The sequence below is a fragment of the Pezoporus wallicus genome, unplaced genomic scaffold, assembly GCF_028554395.1.
Source record: "Pezoporus wallicus isolate ANWC-B61680 ecotype Strahan unplaced genomic scaffold, APGP_CSIRO_Pwel_v1 contig_7237, whole genome shotgun sequence".
Classification (NCBI taxonomy): domain Eukaryota; kingdom Metazoa; phylum Chordata; class Aves; order Psittaciformes; family Psittacidae; genus Pezoporus; species Pezoporus wallicus.
Window position 1 is genome coordinate 355,755 of NW_026635802.1, and position 23,172 is coordinate 378,926.

Below are 23,172 nucleotides of genomic sequence, written 5' to 3' on the forward strand. Positions count from 1 at the left end.
GGAATAAAAAGCAAAGCCAACTGCACAGTTTGTTCTTGTCCAAATGAAGGCAAAGACAAACAGGGAAGATTTATAGACTGTATTTATAAAATCCCTTCATTTTTAATATGATAAAGAGAGGTGTTGGCTTCTACGGCATATGCACTGCAAGCTGACAATAGTGTTTTCCTTGGGCACAAGCCAAAATTTTGGCTCTACTTTTTTTTCACCAAACAGGAGTCCTCTGGGATGAGTCACTGGTTCTTATAGCAGGCCGCAGTCTGCGGAGCCAGGAAAAGGAGCCCTTGTTGCATGGAAAAGCAATCAAGAGATGATGTGTCATGTGGGTCACATGAGGAATCAGCACCACTTCCCATAGCCAGCCAATGCAGGTTGCATGCAAAGGACCTGCAGGCCTGGAAGAGGTGGAAATAAAGCCAGGACTCTGCTGGGATTTGGGTCTCTGATGAGCATCTGAGAGTCTGTGTGGGTCTGCCTAGAGCTCTGCTTCAGCAATCCATGTACTTAAATAAGCTGCAGAGGTTAATTTTTGTAAGTCTGGATCTTCAATCATCACCAGCTCCTTGCTGCAACTTGCTGACCCCTTCACCATCCTCTCCCACTCCAGGAGAACCAGTGGAGTTACACAAGGAGACTGGAGACTCTCAGCCAAGCAGGGTTTTGATTGCATTTCCTCTTAGGAGAGATGCAGAGTGAACAAAAAAGGATCCCAAGGGACTATTCAGTGAGTAAGGGATGTGTGATCACTGGTGTCCAACACTGACTCATGAAACTAATAGGGTGAGGTAAGACATTTCGCCTTGTCCACCTCTGCTGGTGCTGGGAGTCAAAGACATTACAGCTCACTTTTTGTCTGATTCACATGCTAGCAGGCAAGGGTATGGTCATATCATGGTTTTGGCACTTGAAGGATAAATACTGACCAATACGAATTGCTGGAGCTGGGTGAGGGGTGCTCCTTGCAGGGGGTCAGTTTCACCGTGACTCTGCCCCAGCAAAATGGGACCATGGACAGGGTCCAGAGAAGAGCCACAAAAACGATGTGAGGGCCGGAGCACCTCTCCTATGAAATCAGGTTGGGAGAATTGGGCTTGTTCAGCCTGGAGAAGAGAAGGCTCTGAGGAAACCTTAGAGTTCTTAAAAGGGGCCTATGAGAAAGATGGGGAGAGACATTTTAGCAGGGCCTGTTGTGATAGGACAAGGGGTGATGGTTTTAAGCTAAAAGAGGGGAGATTCAGGCTGGATGTGAGGTAAAAATTCTTTACAATGAGGATGTTAACTGGTACAGGTTGTCCAGAGGTGGTGGATGCCCCATCCCTGGAGACACTCAGGGCCAGGCTGGATGCGGCTCTGGGCAACCTGATCTACTTGGAGATATCGCTGCTCTTTGCAAGTGGTTGGACTAGATGGGCTTTGAAGGTTCCTTCCAACCCAAGCTATGGCTCTGTGTGAGGTGCATCCCAACTGCTGTTATGTGGAAGATGAAGAGATAACCGAGGTTAAAACCCCCTCTCAAATTCAGCAGTACGTGTGACCGGCTGTGGCAGGGCTGTGGTGAGGGGCTGCCATGGATAGGCCCCGGCACCCCAAACTAAGGCAAACGGGCCTCCCGCCCCGCCGCTCCCTCCGCACAAACACAGCCCCGACCGACGCTGACGAGGCTCGACCCGGGACGCGGGAAGGCTCCTGCCCGTCCCGCGGGCAGGGCCGCAGGGAGCCGGAGGCGGGACGGCTCCTCCCCGGCCGGGCGGGCCAGGGGTGAAGCGGGAGAGGGGAGGCGGGACGGTGAGGCGGGAGCGGGGAGGGCTGAGCGGTCCGGGCTGAGGAGAGCAAAGCTGAGTTGGGCTGAGGGGGCCGCGCTGAGAGAGAACAGAGCCGGCCCGGGTGAGGAGGGACCGGCCCCGCGGAGGCACCATGTCGGGGTCGGCGAGGACGGCCATCTGCCTGCTGCGCTGCGACCTGCGTGCCCACGATAACCAGGTAGGGCCCGCCCGGCAGCACAGCCCTCCGCGGGGTTTTCAGTAGGAATAACCTCACCGTTGGCTGTGCTGTGGAGAGGAGTGCGCTGCGCTGCAGCCTGCCCCCGGGAGCTGTCATGGCCCTTTCTGTGTTTCCAGGTGCTCCACTGGGCTCAGAGTAACGCTGATTTTGTTGTTCCCCTGTACTGCTTCGACCCGCGGCACTACCTGCGCACCCATTGGTATGGCTTCCCGAAGACAGGACCCCACCGGCTCAGGTTTTTGCTGGAAAGTGTGAAGGATCTAAGGGAAACGCTCAAGAAAAAAGGAAGGTAATTGAGAAAGTGCCATGCAAATAACCCATCCATTTTTGTTTCCCGGGTCGTTTTCAGCACATATCTCTGCTATGAGTCAGATCATGTCAGATACTCTGGGCTCTGATGTTGGTTTGTTTCAGAGAGCCAGCCCATCTGTTAGACACAGTAAGGTCCCATACATAACCCCTGTTCAGATGACCTGCCATGGCATCTGCAAGGGACCAAAGAGCGATCCAGTCTGTGTGCCATGCAGGGTTTGTTCTCTTGAACTCAGATATCACAGGATGGACATCAGCCTTGAGCGCTTTGCCCAGAGTCCTGATGATTGGTGACATGAGAGGCAGTCTTATGAGGTGCAGGCAGCAACAGTGACTACTGTTGCACGCATCCTTTCTTGTGCCTAGTGAGTTTTCCCTAGGAATTGGCTTGCGAGACCAACATGGATCCTGGCTTGCGAGACCAGGGAGTTCAGTTTGTGTATGCCCTGTCTTGCTAAACCCAATCTCTTAGTTAGGCTACACTGTGGGAAGGGGTCTTCAGAGATTCCTCCTTCATTATGCCTTTAGAAACCATAACTCAAGTAGACCAGGGAATGAAGATCTACATGCTGAAGAATCTGTTATCAGCTAATACCTGTCTTTGCTTAGCAGATCAGCCTGTCTTCTCCCAGAGCAGCATAACAATGGTGGTAAAAGCAAGAGGAATGGTTCTGGGTTTGCAGTGCAGTGTGGACCATGCACATGGTGAATGTTATACGAGACTGGAAAAGCTGATGATTGGGTATCTACACCCACACTCTGCAGTGAACAGATTCAGAGCTGCTTGAATGCTGCTGTGGTGCTGTCAGTGGCAGATAAAGAGATTGCTCTTCTGCAGTGAGAGATGTGTGGTTGTGAAGAACCATGCTAAGACATAATAGTAATGAGTGGTAGAAATCTCCTCCATGTTCAGTCTGTGCTGTTCTCTGTGGGAAGCCTGTTCTCTGATCTTCTGTGGGAAGTAAGGGGACCAGCTCTCATGGCAGCACCCCTTGCTCTTGCCTTCTTCAGGCCCAGCCCATCTCTGGAAGAAACTTTCCAGTTCTGGTTTACAGTATTCTGGCAAAAGCACTGTATTGCCCCTTCAAGAAATTATTCTTCAGCACAGGCCTCCATTAGATGACACAGTAGTGATTGTGTTAGTGCACATGAGAGAAAGCGAAAGGGATAGAGTCATGTATGAGGCTCCTCACAAAACTTTGCACCCATCTCTGTCCAACTATCTCACTACAGCTTCTATTTTGGTGTGGTGCCCTGGGTACACAGCTGGGCACTTGATGAGGTTGCAAGGTGGGAGGGAAGTTTTGTTGACTCTTCTATGAACACAGAGCATTCACAGGAAAGAATTCCTCTGAATACCACCACATGAAAGTGGAGAGGGGTCTGCCCACAAGCAACCACCTCTTGTGAATGCAATTGAGAGAGGGATCACTTCTTGAATCTCAGCCTAAGCATGTGGGGATGAACAGATCTGACAGATTTGCTTTTAGGTAACAGCCTGGCTTTATGCCCAGTCATCCCTTCTAAGGCATCTGGGGTGGCAGAAATGTGTGTAAGCCCCAGAGGCTTAACAAACTATGTTCACTGAGTCCTAAAAACGTAGGCTTGTCAAATCCTGTTTGTCTGCCTCCACATGCTGTCCATGCTCCATAGAGAACTAATATATGGGTTCCTAGGCTGGGACTAGGGGCCTCCTGTATACACAAATAACAGTAACATCAAACCTAATTCAGGGCAGTATTTTGTGTCTGCAGTACCCTTGTTGTGAGGAAGGGGAAGCCGGAAGATGTGGTCCGTGATCTGATTACTCAGCTGGGCTCTGTCAGTGCTGTGGTTTTCCATGAAGAGGTAAGAGAAATACTTGAGTGACACTGTTAAAAGATAAAATTAGGTTGTGGAGGTTTCTTCCACAACCAAAGGGTGATGCAGATCCTGTGTGTTTAGAGCCTTTCTTGTCTGTGGTATGTTAACCCTGGGGAAACTGGCTAGATCTTAGGATGGGGATGTTGTAGGTGTCTGTGTGGGAGTCCTTGCTGGCTGGCAGCAGCTATTTGTGATTGATTGCTTGCAGGTGCTGTCTTGAGGAAGAAGAGTTTCTGGCAACTGGCATTTTAGGTCAGCTGAGTCCATTTCTCTATCTGTTTGCATCAAGCTGCCTTTTCCTGGCACCTTCCTTGCACAGGGAGCTAGCTGCCAGGAGCCATATTGTATTGAACATAGAAAAGGCCCACAGTGAGTTGACAGCACCCATACTTAGGCACTTGCCCACCAATGTGTGTTAAAGAACAAAAGACAAGTCCAGTCCTGGACTGTCATTGGGGTTGGTGTGTCACTGACATCTCTTCACCGAGCTATTTGATCTAGAGCCTGGCAAGTTCAGTGGAGGGCTCTGGATCTAAACCACCAGATCTGGAGGCTTTGTGCACACACACATGTATGTATATACATGTATGTATGTAGATGTATGTATGTAGATGCACTCAGTATTAGCAGAGGCTGGACCTCAGAGGGACCTAATGCAGGAATTGCTGTGACCTGCACTGCAGGTATTCCTGCTGTCAGGCCTAAGACCCTTGCAACTTGACAACCCACACCTCTCATAGTGCCTGATTCCATGCAGCTCTAAGAACAACCACAGAGGATCAGGCAGAAGGCCTCATGTCACTCCATAACCTTCTTCCTGACAGTGACCAATTGCGGATGCACAGGAGCAGGACTAATCTGTAAAGATACTTTCCCTGAATACCTTCCCAGCCTCCAGGAATCCGTGGCTCAAGGATTTCTGGAAATAGCAATTCTGTCCTTATATTCAATAACCCTCAGTGGATTTCTTTTGCATATATTTATCTGGTCACCTTTCCAGCCCATGCAAACATAAAACATTCTACATCAAGGAGTTCCTTATTTCAGTGTTGGCCCTAGTAATGAATAGTGAAAACATGCTTTGGGTTTGGCAGAGGGAAAGACTTGGAGATTGTGTGCACCTCTCTAAAGGCAGCCTCACCGCATTTTGTTCTCCCTAGGCCACACAGGAGGAGCTGGATGTGGAAAAGGAGCTGTGCCAGGTGTGTAGTCAGCATGGGGTGAAGGTTCACACATTCTGGGCATCCACGCTGTATCATCGGGATGACCTTCCCTTCAGACCTATTGCCAGGTGGGCTGCTCCATAGTATCAGTTGCTCTTCCACTGTCTCATTTGTTTCTCACTCCAGTGAACTGCTCAGGAGGGGTTTTAGTAATCTGGTCCTACAGGGAAAGGGACTCATTACCCCATCTGCATTTATGGAACAGTGCTGCCATGCTCATACACTCCAGTGGGAAGGGACATATTTGTCCCTCTGTACTAGTAGGGTTTACACTTCAATATGTATAAAGCTGAGAAGTTTGTTTGACCATTTATTGAGGGACTGGTTTCTCTTTGCCCTTTGACCACCATGGTTTGGATACTCAGTCTGCAGTGCCCAGAGTCCATGTGATATTGGACTGGATCACTCCATTACCCCATCTGGCTAAATGCAGCTGCCTATGACAGTATCCCTTTGCTTGTGGACTCTTCATGGCTCCCTCAATAGTCACTTGAGATGTAGCTGATGGAGTTGAGTGATTCATGGTATCCTATAGAAAATGCATAATGTAGGACAGAAGAGTCAGGCCATAAAAATGCCTGTTTCTCTCTACTGACTGAAAAGGCAGCAAGAGGATGCAAATTTTTACATTGAGGTTAGCAGTGGGTAATCAGAACTTGTGTGAGATAAATGTGACCCTCATGGATTGCCCCATTAGGACACATCTTAAATTGAAAAGGCAACATTTGCATCAGAAGCAGAAAGAAACTGGGTGAAGGACTGAACTTCTGATGGTTGCTAGCCCCAGGGGCATCTACCTCAATTGTTTCAGGCAATGTACAACAAACCCTCAGGAGAGTGCAGCCAGAAAACAAACCCTCCATCTGAGGAAGCCATGAGGTGCTGTGTGTGAGGCCCAGGATAGCTGTCCTGCCCAAGGAGATGTGACTGTGGTGTGATCTGTGCAGGTTGCCCGATGTCTACACCCATTTCCGAAAAGCTGTGGAATCTGAGGCAAAGGTCCGGTCAACCCTGCGGATGGTAGATCAGCTACAGCCTCTGGCTCCAGGGGTGGAAGAAGGGTGTATTCCTACAATGGAGGATTTGGGGCAGAAGGGTAAGAAAGTTGCACCCGTGGAATCCTACTTAGAGGTGTCTCTTACTGAGAATCAGAACATGGAGGCCTCCCAAAGGCAGGGGTTGCCCTTTAAACTGTAACTAAGCCTCTGTTCACTCATAAATAAAGGTAAATTCCCTGCTTGGAGGAGGTGCCCTCCAGCTGGGTGGCAAACATCCTCTTAGTCGTTAATTTTTAGTATGTTTCATGTGTCCCTTTGTTTTAAAGGAAGACCAAGAAGAGCTGAACATCCCTAGATTTTGAGCTCCCTACTTCTGAGCTGCTTTCCAAGGGGGTAACAAGGTGTGGTGTTTTCTGTGGCAGATCCTGACACGGATCCACGAACAGCCTTCCTTGGCAGTGGAGGAGAGACCCAGGCTTTAATGAGACTGCAGTATTATTTCTGGGACACGGTAATTCTTATGTTTCCTTGTCTACATCCTCCCCCTTGTACATACGGCTGTGCAAGTGGGTGAGGCTGCAATTTCACTTCCTAATAATATTTCCTTAGCTCCTGTATAACACTTTACAAAGGAGGGAATTAGCATTATTCCAAGTCTTCAGAGAGACAAACCAAATGAAAAAGAAGTCATCCAGGAACTGGGAATGTCAGCCAAATACTTATGGACCTGGTTTAGTGGCCATCCATCTTAAGTCTTTTTTTACATCAACTTTTGGGAATTGGGATGATATTTTAGCTCCTTTACCTTGATTCGTCCTTTCAACTGTCCTATCCCACGTCATCAGCAATGTAGTTCCTCCATTTCTGAGGAGTGAGAAGTGGCCTCAAGGGCTGCAGCTGCCACTGGGGTGAGGAACAACCAACCTAAGCTATGGCCTGCAGTTAAAAATAGTAGGAAGTTCCTAGTAGTCTGGTTTAAAAATTTACAGTCAATAATTACAGTTACTTCTTACTCCCCTGTTTCAGTGAGGTGAAGCTGCTGCTGACTGCATTTTGCCTGTGCATTCTGACCAGTTTTGAACCTTTTTCTGGTCTAGTTTGAGGAACTGCCTTAGATTTGCTTTGTGTCAATTTAGACAAAGACTTGTGCTGATTTCAAACAGCATCAGACCCTAGGCAGCTTTGTGGATAAAGAGGGTAGCATCTCCTCAGCTGAGATGGCTTAAGAACTGTTCTGTGCTCAGTGGATCGCTGGGACAACCCCCAGGGGGTTCTTTCAGCTGTGCTACAGAAGCTCCTGTATTCCTTTGCTGTTGGGGAGCATTGTCCTGGTTGAATTCCAGTAGGCAGCTCAGTCTCACACAGCTGTTCGTTTGTTCCCCACCAGTAGGATGAGGGAAAGAACTGGAAGGGTAGAAATAAGAAAACTCATGGCTTGGGATAAAGACAGTTGAATAAGTAGAGCAAAAGCTGCATGCACAGGCACAGAAATCCAAGAAATTCATTCACCATTTCCAATTGGCAGGCAGGTGTTCAGGTCTCTCCAGGAGAGCAGTGCTCCATCACACCTAATGATGACTTGGGAAAACAAATGCCATCACTCCAGATGTCTCCCCTTCTTTCCCAGCTTTATATGCTGAGCATGACTTCATGTAGTATGGCATATCCCTTGGGTCAGTTGGGGTCAGCTGTCCCGGCTGTGTCTCCTCCCAACCCCTTGTGCACCCCCAGCCTGCTCACTGGTGGGGTGAGGAGCAGAAAAGGCCTTGACTGTGCAAGCACTGCTCAGCAGTAACAAACACATCCCTGTGTTACCAACTCTGTTTCCAGCACAGATCCAGATCACAGCCCCATACCAGCTACTATGAAGAAAACTAACTCTATTCCAGTCAAAACTACATGCATGCATGCATAACTTCTACTCTTGGTCAAGCATTAATAGAATCAGTGCTGGAAAATCTTCTGGTTTGTTATGCAAATAGTGTCTTCCCCAGTGAGCTAGAACAGACCTTTAGCAATTGGAACCTGCGCAGAGAAGGGGATCAAGGAGAGATCAGGGTTCCCTATATTCCTTGCATCGTGAGTGAAGTGTTCAGAAAATGGAAGATGTAGGTGGCCCAGAAACAAGAGCCATCAGGATTCCTGCAGCTGAGTGTTGGGTACTGTCAGAAACTGTGGTTCTCAGACTCAAACAAGCAGCCACATGGACAAGGAACCCAGCTGCCAGTCCCACTGGTGCTTGTAAGTGGATTATTGATCCACAGTCAGGCAGGTATGTGCAGGGAGCAGCACAGCCAGCTTCGTAGTGCTTGTAGAAAGCAATGCACTACAAACTGAAGCAGCGAGCATAGCTTGTGACGTGCATTCCAGAGCTATCATGAAAACTGCTGGCCTGATTCATTCCTGTGCACTGGAGGCAGTCATTTGGCAGCTCTGTAATTCTTGCAGGCAGCCGTGAGAGGGAGCCCAGTGCGGCCCCAGTGTAAAAGAAAACTTACTTAACAGATTGCATAAGAAATATTAAAATCATTTGTTCTTTTGCTTGCACAGAACCTGGTTGCGTCTTACAAGGAGATTCGGAATGGACTGGTGGGAATGGATTACTCAACCAAATTTGCACCATGGTAAGGATTTTTGTTGTGAGGCTGGAAGCTCCTTTTCTGCTCCCACATCAGACTGATGTTACTGCTGAGTGCTCACTGGTATGGGTGGGGGTCTCAGTGTGATCCATTTTGCCCATTTTGCTGGGGCAGTCCCAGAGCTGTTCTTTGGTGTGCTTCCAGGCAGCATTTCCCCAGGAACAATCCTGCAATTAGGAATTGATGAAGCATAGAAGTATTGTGCCAAGAGCCCAGTGTGCTGGGAGCAGTGATGTGGACAGGGCACACCACTTCCGTTTGGCTTTGCTCTGTGTTGTGTCTCAGGGGTGGTTGAGAGCAGCCAGGGAAAAAGCAGAACTTCAGCATTTTGACAGGGTTGTAGCAGAACTTGATCCACCCCAGGTTTGCTGAATGCTGTGGGGCAAGTCACCTTACCTCACTACCATTCCTTTTTTCTGTGGGGTGAAGAGACACTTCTGATTTGTCCTATTGCAGAAGGATCTCTTGGGTGGGTAAATGTGATGATTTCTAATTAGGGGGTTTAGTCTCCAGTGCTGGAAGGGAGGGGCAGACTTACTTCCAGACTGAAGCTGCACCAGCAGAACCCGGTTCAGCCTAATGCTGACAGCATCTGGAGTGTTTTCCTGGCAGAATTGCGACGTGAAACAATTTTCTGAGGCTGTTACAGGCCGGTTTTTCTTATTTTCAGCTAGGTTAGTGCTTTAATGGTTGCAGTGGATGGCTCCACCTGCTGGCACTTTGGGATCTCTGACCACTGGCACCGCAGAAGTTCTGTTTGTGGTCTCCGCTCCAGTTTTTCCAAGCTGGCCATTTGCCCAGAGTAGGCAGTCCTGAGCTGCCTGCCCCAGAGTGTTTCTCTGTCAGATAATTGAAATCAGACTGTTCCAGATTGCAGCCAGTCGTTCACATCTCATACTGACTGTTTCTAAGTGTTAGAGCTGGTCAAGAATTCAGGAAAAACTCTTCAGGCCCTTTCTTCCTGTTTTCCAAAATCCATTAGGACGTCAAATGTTTCCACGAGCCTTAGTAGGAAATTGCAGTAAAACACATTTCTAGGAAAATTGCACTAAAAATTGTTCCTTATCATCCTTTGCAATGGGGCTGGAGTCTACAAGCCTTTTCCTGTCTTCCACACCACTGATTTGGAACAAATGAAAGGAGCCCAGAGGACTGAAATGCCAAATCTGAATTTGCCTCTGTAGTCTTCCTACACTGCCTGAGATTTCAGCAAGTCTCTTGTATGACTTCTTTACAACTTGACTAAAGCAGTTTGGGAAGACGGTGGCAGAGCTGCAAACCAAGCAAAACTTTTTGGACAACACAGACACAAAACTGCCCTTCCACTCCCCCTATGCAGATAACAAGCTGTCAGTCCTGCATCAGATTCAGGACTGAAAGCATCATTCTTATGCTTTCAGGCTGGCACTGGGCTGCATTTCACCTCGATACATCTATGAGCAGATCAAGAAGTATGAAAAAGAGAGGACAGCAAATCAGAGCACATACTGGTATGTCCATGCATGATCAGTGTGGCTTGTTTTCTCTGAAAAGGAAACTGGCGTGGAGTGATTTGTTGACTTTCTTCTTAAATAATGTTTGTTTTTCCTGTGCCTGCTGTCTGGTTCCTCTGGGTTTGTTGCATGCCTGTTTCAGTATGGAGGGCCACGAATATCATCAAGGGGCTGGAGCACCTACAAAGATAGACTGAGAAAGTTAGGGCTGTTCAGGCTGGAGAAGAAGAAGGCTGCATGAAGACCTCATAGCAGCCTTCCAGTATCTGAAGGGGTCTGCAAGGATACCGGAGAGGGATTCTTCATCAGGGACTGTAGTGACAAGACAAGGGGGAATGGGTTTAAACTTAAACAGGGTAAGTTCAGCTTACATATTAGGAAGAAGTTCTTTACTCTGAGGGTGGTGAGGCACTGGAACAGGCTGTCCAAAGAAGTGGTAAATGCTCCATCCCTGGCAGTGTTCAAGGCCAGGATGGACAGAGCCTTGGGCAACCTGGTCTAGTGTGAAGCCCATGGCAGGGGGGGTGGAACAGAATGATCTTAAAGTACTTTCCAACCCAAACCATCCAAAACATTCTATGATTTATTCATTTGTCTTTGACATCCAGAGGCTTTAGGCACTTTATAAGTAAAGATTATTAATGCTAGTTGTCATTAATATTGCTTGGAAATTGTGGTTCATAATTTTTAGAAATGTAAATCAGCACCATCCCTCTCTGTATTGCAGCTAGGGGCTAGATGAGAAAGAAGAAGGATGATTTACAAATTGTTTACAAATAAAAGGCAAAGGGTTTCTCATGCCAAGGATATGAGGAGGGTTTGACCCAAAAAGCTCTGTGACTTGTACAAATCTTGTGGTGTCGGAAGGACCTCCAGCCACAGTCCAGTAAATGTCCCTGTGCTTGCTGGGCTGCCTGACCGCGACCACAACCCATAGCAAAGGGGAAGAGGGGACTGGGAAGTGGGCTTAATACATCCTGCCTTGTCACCTGTGCTCTTCCTCACCTCACCACTGCCTGCCTGCCTGCCAGTTGTCCTGAAGGAGTCAGGGGGACAGCTGAGGTTGATGCATCCACCACAGGGCTGGCCTTGAACTTGCTCATGCACTCTGACCTGCCCAGACACTGTGAATTGAAGCCTGCTAGGGAGCTTTCATGGAGAATCAGGTTCATGTTAGAGCCTGGCCTAACACTACATCTGGATGGGAAAAAAGCCAAACCAGAAAGTCTATGCAAACTTTGTTTTCATATTGGTTTGCTACATTTGCAACATGTCAAGCAGCACAGTGGTTGATGAAGAACAGCCAGAACACTGCCAACAATTCTGGCCAAAATACTGTATTTCATTAAAATTCAAATGACAGACAAAATATCAACCTTTTGCCTGTTGAAGTATATGCTATTTTTTTTTTCTTTCTTTCTTCAAAGACAAGAGAGGAAAGATTTCAAGCAATGAACATACTCCTGTGTTTCTGTCTGACAGGCAGCCAGCCTGCAGCAGTGGTGTCGGGATGATCTGAGCATTTTAAAGTGACAAATAATCATTAAAAAAGAACCTGTCAAGTTCCCAGGCACTGCAGTCGATTCTACAGTGAAGTTCAGGTCGTTGTGGCTGCACACGAGGGACTGGTTGACCCTTAGTATCATGACACTAGTTTTAGCATTTGGACAGTGTCCTGTTTTGTAATCAGATTTCCCAGAAAGATCTTTTAAGCCTAAGCATCAGCTGAGCTGATTTCCAATATGCCAGAGAGCTGAAGCAGGTCTCAGACACTGAGGTACCATCATTTTATAAGCAGATCTTTTTATATAAAGCTATTTTCTGTGGGCCTAGCAGCTGATCTCATGAGCTAGCCACTGTAACGCCAGTTTTGAAAGGTGCCTTTTAAGTCCCTTACAAAGGTTATTGCTTAAATCAACACAAGTCTCTTTGGAATGTGCTGACATGCTTGCTCATGCGGAAGTGTGAAGCTGAATCTGGTCCTCACCCTTCTCTTTGGAGAATTACATCTCGGTAGGGACGGATGAAAAACAGGTTTCCTGAAATCCTGCTCCTGTGCCAAGTTAAGGAAAGCTTCCCAAGTGATTCATGCAAAGTTTGCTTTCACTGTCATCATCCAGGTGTAAGCTAGATAAACAGGATTGGGGCAAGAACTGGGATCATGGGAAGCTACGGGAAATCGCTCATTATGAATAAACCTCCCTCAAGGTGTTAATGATGGCTGCTGTGGAAGCAAAATCCTAATTCAGTGATTTTATCTGACCCACACTAAGATACTGACATGCCTCTGTGTTTTAGGGTCCTCTTTGAACTGCTGTGGCGGGATTACTTTCGATTTGTGGCCTTGAAGTATGGCAGAAGGATTTGCTCATTAAGAGGTGTGTATGGATCCCATGTTTGGTGAGAAAAGGTAGTCTTATGACAGGGAAAGTCAAGAAAGAGAAGAGGCGGTCGTCATTGTGTTGTACAAATGTTCTTCTCATAGCACTTGTGTCACCACCCTGTGATGTTGCTGGGGACTTACTGTTAGCACAGAAGTGCCTCAACACCGCAGTATTGGACACTGTGGCTTTTTTCTCAAATCTGGTTAGAATGGGGAGTATTGTTAACACCTGTCAGTGGGAAGCAACAGCACAGTAAGAGTAAAGATGCTTTTTCTGGAGATATCCCACCTTTGGAAAGAATTCAGGCTTGCCCAAGTTCACCAGTGAATCTGGGACAGAGCAAAAACCAACCCAGCAGTGTTAATCCCTGGCAACCAGATATTCATTCTGCCTTGTGCTACATAGGAATCAGAAGGAGATTCAGCTCCAGACCCAGTGACTTAGTACAGGTGTCTACACATGAAATGGGGGTCTGAACTCTTGGTGCAACAACAAATATCTAGTCCATATGGTCAGGAAACCCTACAGCTGATGCCTGTCCCGGCTGAGCTGTTCTCTGTGTGATATACCTACCCACACTAAGCATGCAGCACTGTTTTAGGTGCCCCAGGGCAGTCTGCCTGGCATCCAGCTGTGGCTGTGGAGGAGCACATCTCCCTTAGAGTGTGTGTCACACCTGTCAGGCCTCTGTAGCTGTTTCAAATGCCCTACCGCATTCCAAATGACACTGGATGCCAGTGGTGGGCTCAAGTTTAGATGTCTGGAGCTAGAGCCAAATTGTCTCTGCTGCCCCCCTTTCCACTGTACAAAGGACTGTAATTACCATTGGTCCCCTGCAAACACAAAGTCACCCCCTTCATCTATTCCTACCCTACTGCAGGAGCAAACTGTTACCAGGGGCTTCTGCCAGGTGATTCTGGGTTTAATACCTGCTACAGAAACTTTTCACGTAAACATTGTCCTGGACCAAGTAGCTTGGGCCAGCGGACATGGAGTAGCTTCATTCTAATGTCTTGTGTCAGCTAAAGTGCCTTTGGCTGTCGTTGTTTTATTAACTGCCTGCGTCAGCATTTGCCTCCATTAGCAGCTGTTTTTTTCCCCAGTAGGGCTTCAAAGTAAAGAGGTTCCCTGGAAAAAGGACCTGCAGCTTTTTGACTGTTGGAAAGGTCAGTAGAAACCACAGTTTTGGCTAAGTGTGCTTTTGGCTTCCATCTGTCTGCATGCTAACATGGGCTCCAACACTGACTCAGATTTATGCAGGGGACCTGTCAATATAACCAGGGCCTGTCATTTAAACTATTACCACCAAACAAGAATCCAGCCCCTCGCTTCAGTGTGAATGCCAGGCACTTGGCTTCACTTCTGAGACTGAGCACAGTACAGGAGCAGGCCCCCAGGGTATATATCATGAATTGCCAGGCTCTGTCCAGCTGGCACACACTTTCTGAGGTGCACTGCAGTTAAACTTGCCTGCCCAGGAGGAAGAGTTTATGACCTGGTGGTCCCTTCTGTTCAGTCACACAGAGGCTGACCAGCCCTTCTTACCAATGCTAGACTGCCATGCCTGCTACATTTTGTTCTGATTAGTTTTGGCTGGAAGCTTAGAACAGTGTTAGAATAAATCACATCTTTTGTTATGCCACTGCCTTTTCTTTAGCTTTTATAACTTTGTTGTCACATGAATAGCAAGTAGAATATCTTAAAACTTGGAGGGACTCACAGACTGAATTATCAGAATTAGTGGAATAGACACCTATGTATCTTCACATTAATGCCGTGTGTATCCATTTGTACAGAGGTACAATAAATCTTCTCCTTAAAAATAGATATGGCTGTCTACTTTTCAGGTACCAACCCTTGGGACCTGTCCAGTACATCCCTCTCTGCTATTAGTTATCTGTCAAGAGTCTTTCTGTTCTTCACCCATCTCACTCTTGTCTGTATATTTATTTTGCTCGGCAAAATTCCAGTCTGAGGTTTTTCTGTACCTTGTTTTTTTCTTGACAAAATTCTCATTTTAATTTTCAGTATAATTTCCTGTTTCATTTCCAGTGCACATTGCATGCCCTGTAAACCTCACTGAAATCTCTACCTGCCACTTTACACTGGCACTGTCTTACCTCTCTGATGGCTGCGAGTGCATGACCACAGGTTGGTTTATGAGTGTCCCAAAATGTCATTATGTCCCAGCGCTGTCTTTTGCCTCTGCAGAGGGCAAAACAGGGGTTCCTTTTGTGGATGCCAACATGCGAGAGCTGGCTGCAACAGGCTTCATGTCTAACAGAGGACGGCAGAATGTCGCCAGCTTTCTCACAAAGGACCTGGGTCTGGACTGGAGGATGGGAGCAGAATGGTTTGAATACCTGCTGGTAAGACTGAACCGTTTTTGTATCTGGAGTGGTTTGTGCTCCCTGCCCTGAGTGACAGGCAGGAGCTCAGCTCTGCCTGATAAGAGAGGATACAGCAGATGATCAGTAGTTTTCAGGCTGATAAAAGTGCATGTATATACTGCTTGCATGGTATGTACTTGCCAAAGCTCATGTAAGAAGAGGGAATTTTGCCACAGTGAAGCTTCCATCAAGTATGATGCAGCTGGGAAATTTGCAATGATGGTTTTTATCCTCCATGTAGGGTTTTAGCCAGGGCTCTGTCACACTTGAGAATGCTTTCAAACATCAGTTATGTTAACAGTGCTCTGATCTGCTCACCCCAGAGGCTGGGGAGGAGGACACCCCAGAAATAGAACATAGAAAGAAATGTGTTGTGCCCACTGATGCCAGTGTTGGCACAGTGTCTTTGCATTGATTACTCTGGACAGGGAAGCCATCTAGTTAGGAACAGTCAAGTACGGACAATAGCTGGGTCAGCTTCCAGAGAGCTCCACCCTGTCTGGAGGCATCCTTTTCCATGCTGGGAGTCATGGGTCTCCCTGCCAACTGGGGCACCAATTCATTCCTCATGTGCCAGTCAGCAGCCATGTAAACTCAGTTAAATAGCTGAGCTGCTTCTCCATCCTTCAGTCCCCCGCTGATGTTCCCTCTGGTGATACTGATGTCAGTAGCACCATGCTGAGTGGTGAAAACTGAGGCTGAGGAGGTGAATCTGCATGAAAAAAAAAGTAAAACCTGAAACCTTCTCACCATGTTTCAGTATTTAAAGGATGTATTCAGTATTTAAAGGATGTTTTCAGTATTTACATATTTACAAGAAGATGGAGACTCCCTTTTTACAAGGAGTCACATGGAAAAGATGAGGGGTCATGGGCACAAGTTACTCCTGGGGAATTCCGACTGGACACAAGAGGAAAAGTTTTCACACTGAGAACAATCAGCCACTGGAGTAATCTCCCCAGGGAAGTAGTGGGTTCGCCAACACTGGACACTTTAAAGATTCAAATGTACATGATCCTGGGACATCTAGTTTATGTCATGCTTTGCCTCAAAAAATGATCCTTGAGGTCCCTTCCAACCTGGTATTCTAGGTTTCAAAGCAGTTAGGAAGGTAACTTCATTTCACAGAGAGAGCTTCATGTACAGGCAAGCCTCATATTCAAAGTCTGATTAAGAGCTGGGAGTCAGGAACTGAGTCTTTGCTCTGACAGGGGGGCAGCCTTGCCTTCCTCAGCTAGGAGCTTGGCTCACTTTGCAGTCAGATGAGAGGGGCAAGATAAATTCCAGGTCCTATTTCCCAAGAGAGGAAGACCTGGGAGGTTTTGCACTAAGAAGATGCAACTTGGGTTACATACCTTTATTCATATGGGCATGAATGTTACCAGCCTTGCTGGAGGCAGGATTTAGCACTCTTACCTCAGGAAGCCCCAGGTGCTGACTGCCACTGCAGGCTGGTGTGGCACACGCTGATCCTTGTGTCCTTCTGTCTCTTCCTTTCAGCTTGTATCACACTGACACATTGCTAGACAGCTCTGTTACTTTAAGCTGGTGACACCCCCAGAGTAACATAGACGAGACATCAGTCTGATGGGGGAGATAAGGCTACAGAATGGTAGAGGCCAATATAGAACTGAAACTGGTCTTGCTTTCCTCTAAAGAGGAAAAGCAATGCATATTTAATCTCTGATACTTCCAGCAAAGGCCCACTGAGTGTCTGTGCATGCCTGTGAAGAAAAGGGTGTTTGTCATCCACACCAGATGGGCAGGGAGACTAAGGCTCTCTGAAGCCAGGGGAAAGGCCAGAGACCTCTGGTGTCCTAAACAGAATAAATCTCAGCTATGGTTTCATGCACAGGGTCAGGCCCAAAGGAAATGGAGAGAAACAAACAGAAGAGATTGCCAGGAAGGGGCAAGACTGAGGGGGAAATGAGCCTGCCTCTTCCAGTCCTCTTGGATTTGCCCTCACCTCCCACAGATGCTTTCCTGCATGCTAATTGTGCAATCAGGCCTCTGATAGCATCTTTCTTTCTCTCCTTATCTGCCCAGCCGGAGGAAGTGCTGTGGGAAGGGGAAGCACAGTGAGCATAGCTGGCTGTGGTTCACCCTGACCCCAGCTCTTGCTGGCTTTGCAAGGAAAGGGGAAGGGACCTGGCAGAGCCCACTCCCCTGTGCCTTCTGCCATCCGGGTGCCTTGAGCTGCTCGCTTTGAGGAGTGGCTGAGATTTTGGAAATATCGCTGTGTGGCGTGTCTGTTGCTGCAGTAAAGGGAGAGCACAGCACTGAACCTGCTGAGTGACATGTCTTTGCAGACTCCTCCTGCCACGCCTGCCAGCTTTCGCAATGCTGACACCCCTCTTGGGAAGGCCCAAAGATCTCACACCCTATTTGCTATCGCCACCACTCCCCTCCTGAGCTAGGTTTGAATTATCCTACAGCTGGAAAGCTTCTGATGCTGGATTTGAGCCACGCTGTACAGCTGAGGAGAACTCAGACTGGACCTTGTTCTGCTCTTGTTTATGACTGTTACAGGAGTCTTGCTCTAGTTTACATAAGAACCCTTGAGCGCAGCCTACTGAGCACGTCACGAGAGCTCAAGTGATTCCTGTAGCAAAGCACATCTCTCTGCCAAAAGCTGAGGCTTATCATAGAATGGGTTGGGTTGGAAAGGACCTTAAGATCATCTAGTTCTCTGCCATGGGCAGGGACACCTCATCCTAGACCATGTTGCCCAAGGCTCTGTCCAACCGGGCCTTGAACACTGCCAGGGATGTAGCATTTACTGCTTCTCAGGGCAGCCTGTTCCAGTGCCTCACCATCTTCACAGTAAAGAACTTCTTCCTTATATCTAACCTGAACTTCCCCTGTTTAAGTTTAAACCCTTTACCTGATGAAGGTTGAGTATAGCAGAGAAAAAACTTCAGTGTTTGTAGTGATTGCATCTTCATACACTCAGTTTGGTCAGTCCATACAGTCCAAATTAGACTTGTCTCCAACCTGCCTAATAGGAACTGCAGATGATTTTGTTCATCTGTGGTCTCCAGGTAAATGATCAGAATTTTCTCTTGTATTTGGAATGTAGTGGGCAATGTTTCTTGGAATATAAGCACTCAAAAGCTAGGCCTACTTGTCATGAAGTCTGCCACATGATAGCAGAAAGAGAAGGATTTATTTTCTTTTTAAAAAGAAAACTGAAAAAATACTTTGGTTGGACTTTTACCTGTCTCATTGACCTAAGGACTAAGAAGTGAAGTAGCCTGGCAAGCTGATCCCAGCTGTAAAAAACAGAATTACAGAATGGTTTGTGTTGGAAGGGACCTTAAAGCTCACCCAGTTCCAGCACCCTGCCACAGGTAGGGACACCTTCCACTAGACCAGACTGCTCCAAGCCCTGTCCAGCAGCCATGCAGCATGGTGCTCTTCTGAGCCAGGCGGCCATACCTATATGGAAGAGCTCTGACTACCCCAGTGTAACCAGACTGATTCCCATGCAAGCAATTTCCCCTTTGAGATAAAAGGTGGATGAAAAGAGAAGACTCACAAGGGCCTCCACCTCATCTTACTGTTTTCTTCTGTTCTCAAGGTGGATTATGATGTTTGTAGCAATTATGGCAACTGGTTATACAGCGCTGGTGTTGGCAATGACCCACGGGACAACAGGAAGTTTAACATGGTTAAGCAAGGCCTGGATTACGATGGCAATGTAAGTCTTCTTTGGCTGTCTTACAATGAATAGTGCAGCAAAGCATCTGTGATAGTTTCAGGGAACAGAGGAGGTCAGCCTGCTACGTGGGTACTGCTGTGTGGAATCTACTGTGTCGAAATGGCAAAAGCCATTCTGTGATCTCCTCCTTGCCAACAGTCAGGCAGGTTCCTCGTTTCACAGGAAGATCTGACGGTTACAATCTGCTGCTGTTCCCAAAGAGGCTGGTGCTCTGTACGCCCTCCCTGCCCTGCTGTTGGTCTGTGCTTAGTGTTTCATCACCATTTCTTCCGGGCAACAGCCACATCCCATCAGTATCTCACACAGCCATTTCCTCGAGCACAGAGCAGCTTCTTGGAGAACTCACAAGTGACAGGAGAGATGGAGCTGCTCCTTGGGAGGTTCTGGAGAGTAGATTAAACTTGTGACTCCTTCGACTGTCCTCTGTAAGTGGTGGGAGCAGATAAATCACCCTTTCCACATGCTTAGCCAGACTTTACACGCTGGATTGCCTGTTTCCTCCCTATTCTTTAGTTTCAGGCAAGCTGCTCTGTTGCCTTTTGGCTAAGTCCTGCCTAGTTTCCTTCAGTCGCTGGAAAAAAAAAAAGGACTTCTAGGAAGTCACTTCATATCACTGTGTCTTAAATAGGGCAGGTGAACTGTATCCAAAGAGCACCCATTTCCCTCCTCTGCCTACATCCATGAGAAGAGCTCCAGCATCCAGGTCTCTGTGCTGAGGCACTAATTTTGGGTGGAGAGTTTAGCAGGAGGGGCTAAGGCTTGATCGAGGTAGCTGATGTGGTAGTACACCAGCTTCTTCACCTGGAAATCAGACTTTTCTTTGATATTAAGAAGGACCCTTGCTGGGAAGCACTTACGGATTGTTACTGAATGAATACTGTCCCATTGGTTCTGTTTTCAGGGGGATTATGTCCGGCTGTGGGTCCCAGAACTACAGGGCATAAAGGGAGCAGATATCCACACCCCTTGGGCACTGAGCAGTGCTGCTCTCTCCCAGGCGGGAGTAACTCTAGGTGAGACATATCCACAGCCAATTGTGACAGCCGCAGAGTGGAGCCGACACATCAGCCAGAGGCCCGTGAGTAATGGGAAGGTTGGGATGGGGTGAGAGGGCTTCAGGCACCTGCTCTGTGCCTGTAGGAGTGAGTGTCTGCAAATTTGGCTCTTCTTTCTGAGGTACAATTACTTTAATGCAAAGTCACATTACTTCACAGCACAGGGAGGTCCAGCTTTGCACAGGGACTATTTAGCAATGTCTGTCCTACCAAACTAAACATGGCTGAGGCACAAGCCCAAGTACGAATCCCCTGTACTCCAGACAGTTACAGTTAATGTGCTCCCCAGCACTATTTTTGCCAGGGCCAACAAGCACCTTCCAGAACTTTATCCAAGCATAATTTGAGCATACCACATGCTTAGGACTGTCACAAAATACAGTCCACCCTCCATCATATGGACGTATACTGTGCCAGGTTGGTTGGTTTTGAGGCTGAAGCATGAACCATGCCTGTTTTGTTTATTATTTTCTAAGTAGCTTTCCTTAGTCAGGTTTTTCTTCATGGACATACATAGCGCAGACATACCTACCGGTGAATGATGTAAATTTTAGCTGCTTCTTTATCCCATCAGCTCTGTAGTCAGCAGGCCTTAGCCATAGAGAGCATGTCCTTCACAGCATCCTTCCGTGCCCTCTGGACCTTCCCAATGGCAAGCAGGGAGGAATGGGGCATCTCTGAAGGCCTTCACTGGCCTAACCACCCCCTGATGCAGACAGACAGAAGATTGCAGAGGCTAATGTTCAGCTTTTACTCTGTTCTTGAGGTCAAAGTAAAACCAACCAACTTCCTACCATGCTTGAGAGCATCCAAACTGAAGTCAGTAAGATATGGGGACTGGCTCTTGCACTTTGCTTTTTGGGTGTACCTCGCCTTTAGAATGGGGAAAGATTAAGATGTGGATCCTGCAGTATGTCAGGACTTGTATCTGCTGCCTGGGTTGCTGTTCTTGGAGAAGATGGGTATGGAAGGAAAGTGCTCTGTCAGTCTGGTGGGGTCAGTGGTGGTGGAGCTGGAGGGGAAGAAGGAAATAGATGTCACCAATGGTTGTGTATGTCAAGGGGCTCTCATAATTTTGTCTTCCCCCATGCATCCTCCCTGCCTCCTCCCCAGTAAGGATACTTTGTGAAGACTCAGATTTAGTCATCATACTATGTTCAATGAAGAATGAAGGATGTCTCTGTTTCAGGTTTTAATCCTAAGGTGCAGTACCAAGTTCTCAGGCCACATTTCTTTGCCATAACTGGAAAGTTTTGTGGAAGCAAAGCCTTCCACTTTTAGCCATGTTGTTGAGGGGCCTGGATTATCACCCTTCTGTTTAAAAGTGCATCTGAGATCAGAGAAAGGATTTTGTGAAGGAGCCCCTTCATGAGACACTGCTTTGAGGCAGTGATAAAACCTGAACCCAAAAAGGTCCTCCGCCAGGCGGGAGTTCTGTTCTGATCAATGTTCCAGCTCACTTTGGGCTCTGTGGGCCTGTGCTGCCACACTGTGCTTATGGAATTAACATATGACTGGGGGGGACTGTCGGCCCAGTGTCACTGAGGCCTGGAGAAGACGACTCCTCACCCCCCAAATGGAATATCAAAATACCTTTGAAAATACAAGCTCATACCTTACCACAAGCCCTAGTTTCCCCAGTCCAAGCCTAGAGCTGCCAGGCCTCCCCACCTTCTTAGTGAACTTGAGAGTAGAAATGCCACTGCTACATTTTCCTGCATGTCAGGGCTGCTTTGTGATCAGACTCGCTCTGCAGCATGGGTAAATATCTCACTGTTCATCTTCAATCTGCTGCAGGGAAGAAGTCCCCACCCCAGGGGCAGGAGAGGACCTGCACACTCACCAGTGCAGCACAAGGTCAGAGGGATAGATTTTTACTTTTCTCGCAAGAAAGATGCATGATGAAGGCTGCCCATCCACAAGCCTGCTGGGAAAGTGCTTGGGGGGAGCGTTCACTGCTGAAGATGCCAGGGGAGCGGTTAATCTTGATCCAAGACAATGACACAAGTCTGGCCGCAGCAGAGTACATCGGGATGTGCCTGTTCATTGTTCCCAGGGACATGAGCTGGATGTGGATGTGTGGAGGCTGGGTATTAGCATTGGCTGTGGTGATCAGATCTTGTGTTTTCGCTGTGGTACTGAGGCTGTGAGCTCCTGGGCAGTTCACCCATTGCTCCCCAGGAGTGGCTGCCCTTCAGTGCTGAGGCTGTGACTGCCATGGGCAGTGTGTTCCTCTCACCTTTGTGAAGTCCATTGGTTGAAAGGGACTCTCTAATTGATACTAATTAACAAAATTGTGTGGCTTTTCTATTTGGAGGAAGTGTGGCTGCTTTTCCAGGGCCTCTTGCCACTGGTGCTTACGGCTGTTACAGCTAAATTTCCACTTCCCTTTACAAACTGAAGCAGATGATAGTTTATGTGGCAGGTGTTCAGTCAGAACTCTTTCTAGTGAACTTTCTTACGCTGATTTTTCATGGTCTAAAGCTTAAAAACTACCAATCATGAGATTAAAAGTTTTGCTACTGGAATATTTTGTCTTCCTCATTTCCACAGAGATCCATAGACAGAGTGGGACTTCAGAGGACATTCTCCTACTGTGTCTCCTACAGTACTTTGGAGAAACAGTAAGTTCCTCTTGAAAATTGCTCTGGAGTCCTTGCAGCATCAGGTTGCTTTTGGTACCAGCCTGGAAGCTTGAAACTGTTCAGCTCATAGCTGAGAAACGTGTTTTGTACTCAGCATCCAAATCAGTTTAAAATGGTTCCCTGTCCATTTTCATCAAGGAATCACAGAATGGTTTGGGTTGGAAGAGACCTTAAAGCTCGTCCAGTTCCAACCCATGAACCACGGGCACGGACACCTTCCGCTAGACCAGGTTGCTCAAAGCCCCGTCATGTCTGGCCTGTATGGGAATGGACGAAAACAGCCTTAGGGACCTCACTCTTCCCCGCGGCGCAGAAGGGCCTCTTCTCCCCCACCACCCCCCGGGCTGCCCCACGTCTCCGTTAAGGAAGGAGCGAGCCGAAGCGGCGGGTAGGGCGGGCGGAGCCCGGCGGGAGGCGGGGCGAGGCGGGAAGCGAAAGGGCCGCGGAG

At 47.7% G+C, this 23,172-nt stretch overlaps 1 protein-coding gene across 3 annotated transcripts; it reads left to right on the forward strand.

The window, feature by feature from the left end:
• The first annotated feature begins 1,814 nt into the window (after nucleotides 1-1,814).
• On the forward strand, nucleotides 1,815-22,758 carry LOC130593260 (cryptochrome DASH-like). 3 transcript variants are annotated; one of them, XM_057398280.1, is made up of 14 exons: nucleotides 1,815-1,980; nucleotides 2,118-2,290; nucleotides 4,068-4,161; nucleotides 5,337-5,467; nucleotides 6,347-6,495; nucleotides 6,820-6,908; nucleotides 8,948-9,021; nucleotides 10,437-10,526; nucleotides 12,828-12,907; nucleotides 14,020-14,079; nucleotides 15,125-15,282; nucleotides 18,884-19,003; nucleotides 19,926-20,102; nucleotides 22,633-22,758. In XM_057398280.1, exons 1-14 carry the CDS (start codon nucleotides 1,915-1,917, stop codon nucleotides 22,705-22,707), a joined length of 1,536 nt encoding a protein of 511 aa, XP_057254263.1. In that variant the 5' UTR covers nucleotides 1,815-1,914; the 3' UTR covers nucleotides 22,708-22,758. The 3 variants fall into 3 exon arrangements, with proteins under 3 accessions (XP_057254263.1, XP_057254262.1, XP_057254264.1); XM_057398279.1 differs by lacking the exon at nucleotides 22,633-22,758 and adding an exon at nucleotides 21,877-22,576; XM_057398281.1 differs by lacking the exons at nucleotides 18,884-19,003; nucleotides 22,633-22,758 and adding an exon at nucleotides 21,877-22,576.
• Nucleotides 22,759-23,172: the final 414 nt, after the last annotated feature.

What these genes read in the sequence shown, in the direction of transcription:
- LOC130593260 (XM_057398279.1), top strand. Translation starts at nt 1,915, where the DNA reads ATGTCGGGGTCGGCGAGGACGGCCATCTGCCTGCTGCGCTGCGACCTG. An exon ending in GCAAATCAGAGCACATACTG is followed by an intron (nt 10,527 to 12,827) that starts GTATGTCCATGC and finishes TCTGTGTTTTAG; the next exon opens with GGTCCTCTTTGAACTGCTGT. An exon ending in AATGGTTTGAATACCTGCTG is followed by an intron (nt 15,283 to 18,883) that starts GTAAGACTGAAC and finishes TCTGTTCTCAAG; the next exon opens with GTGGATTATGATGTTTGTAG.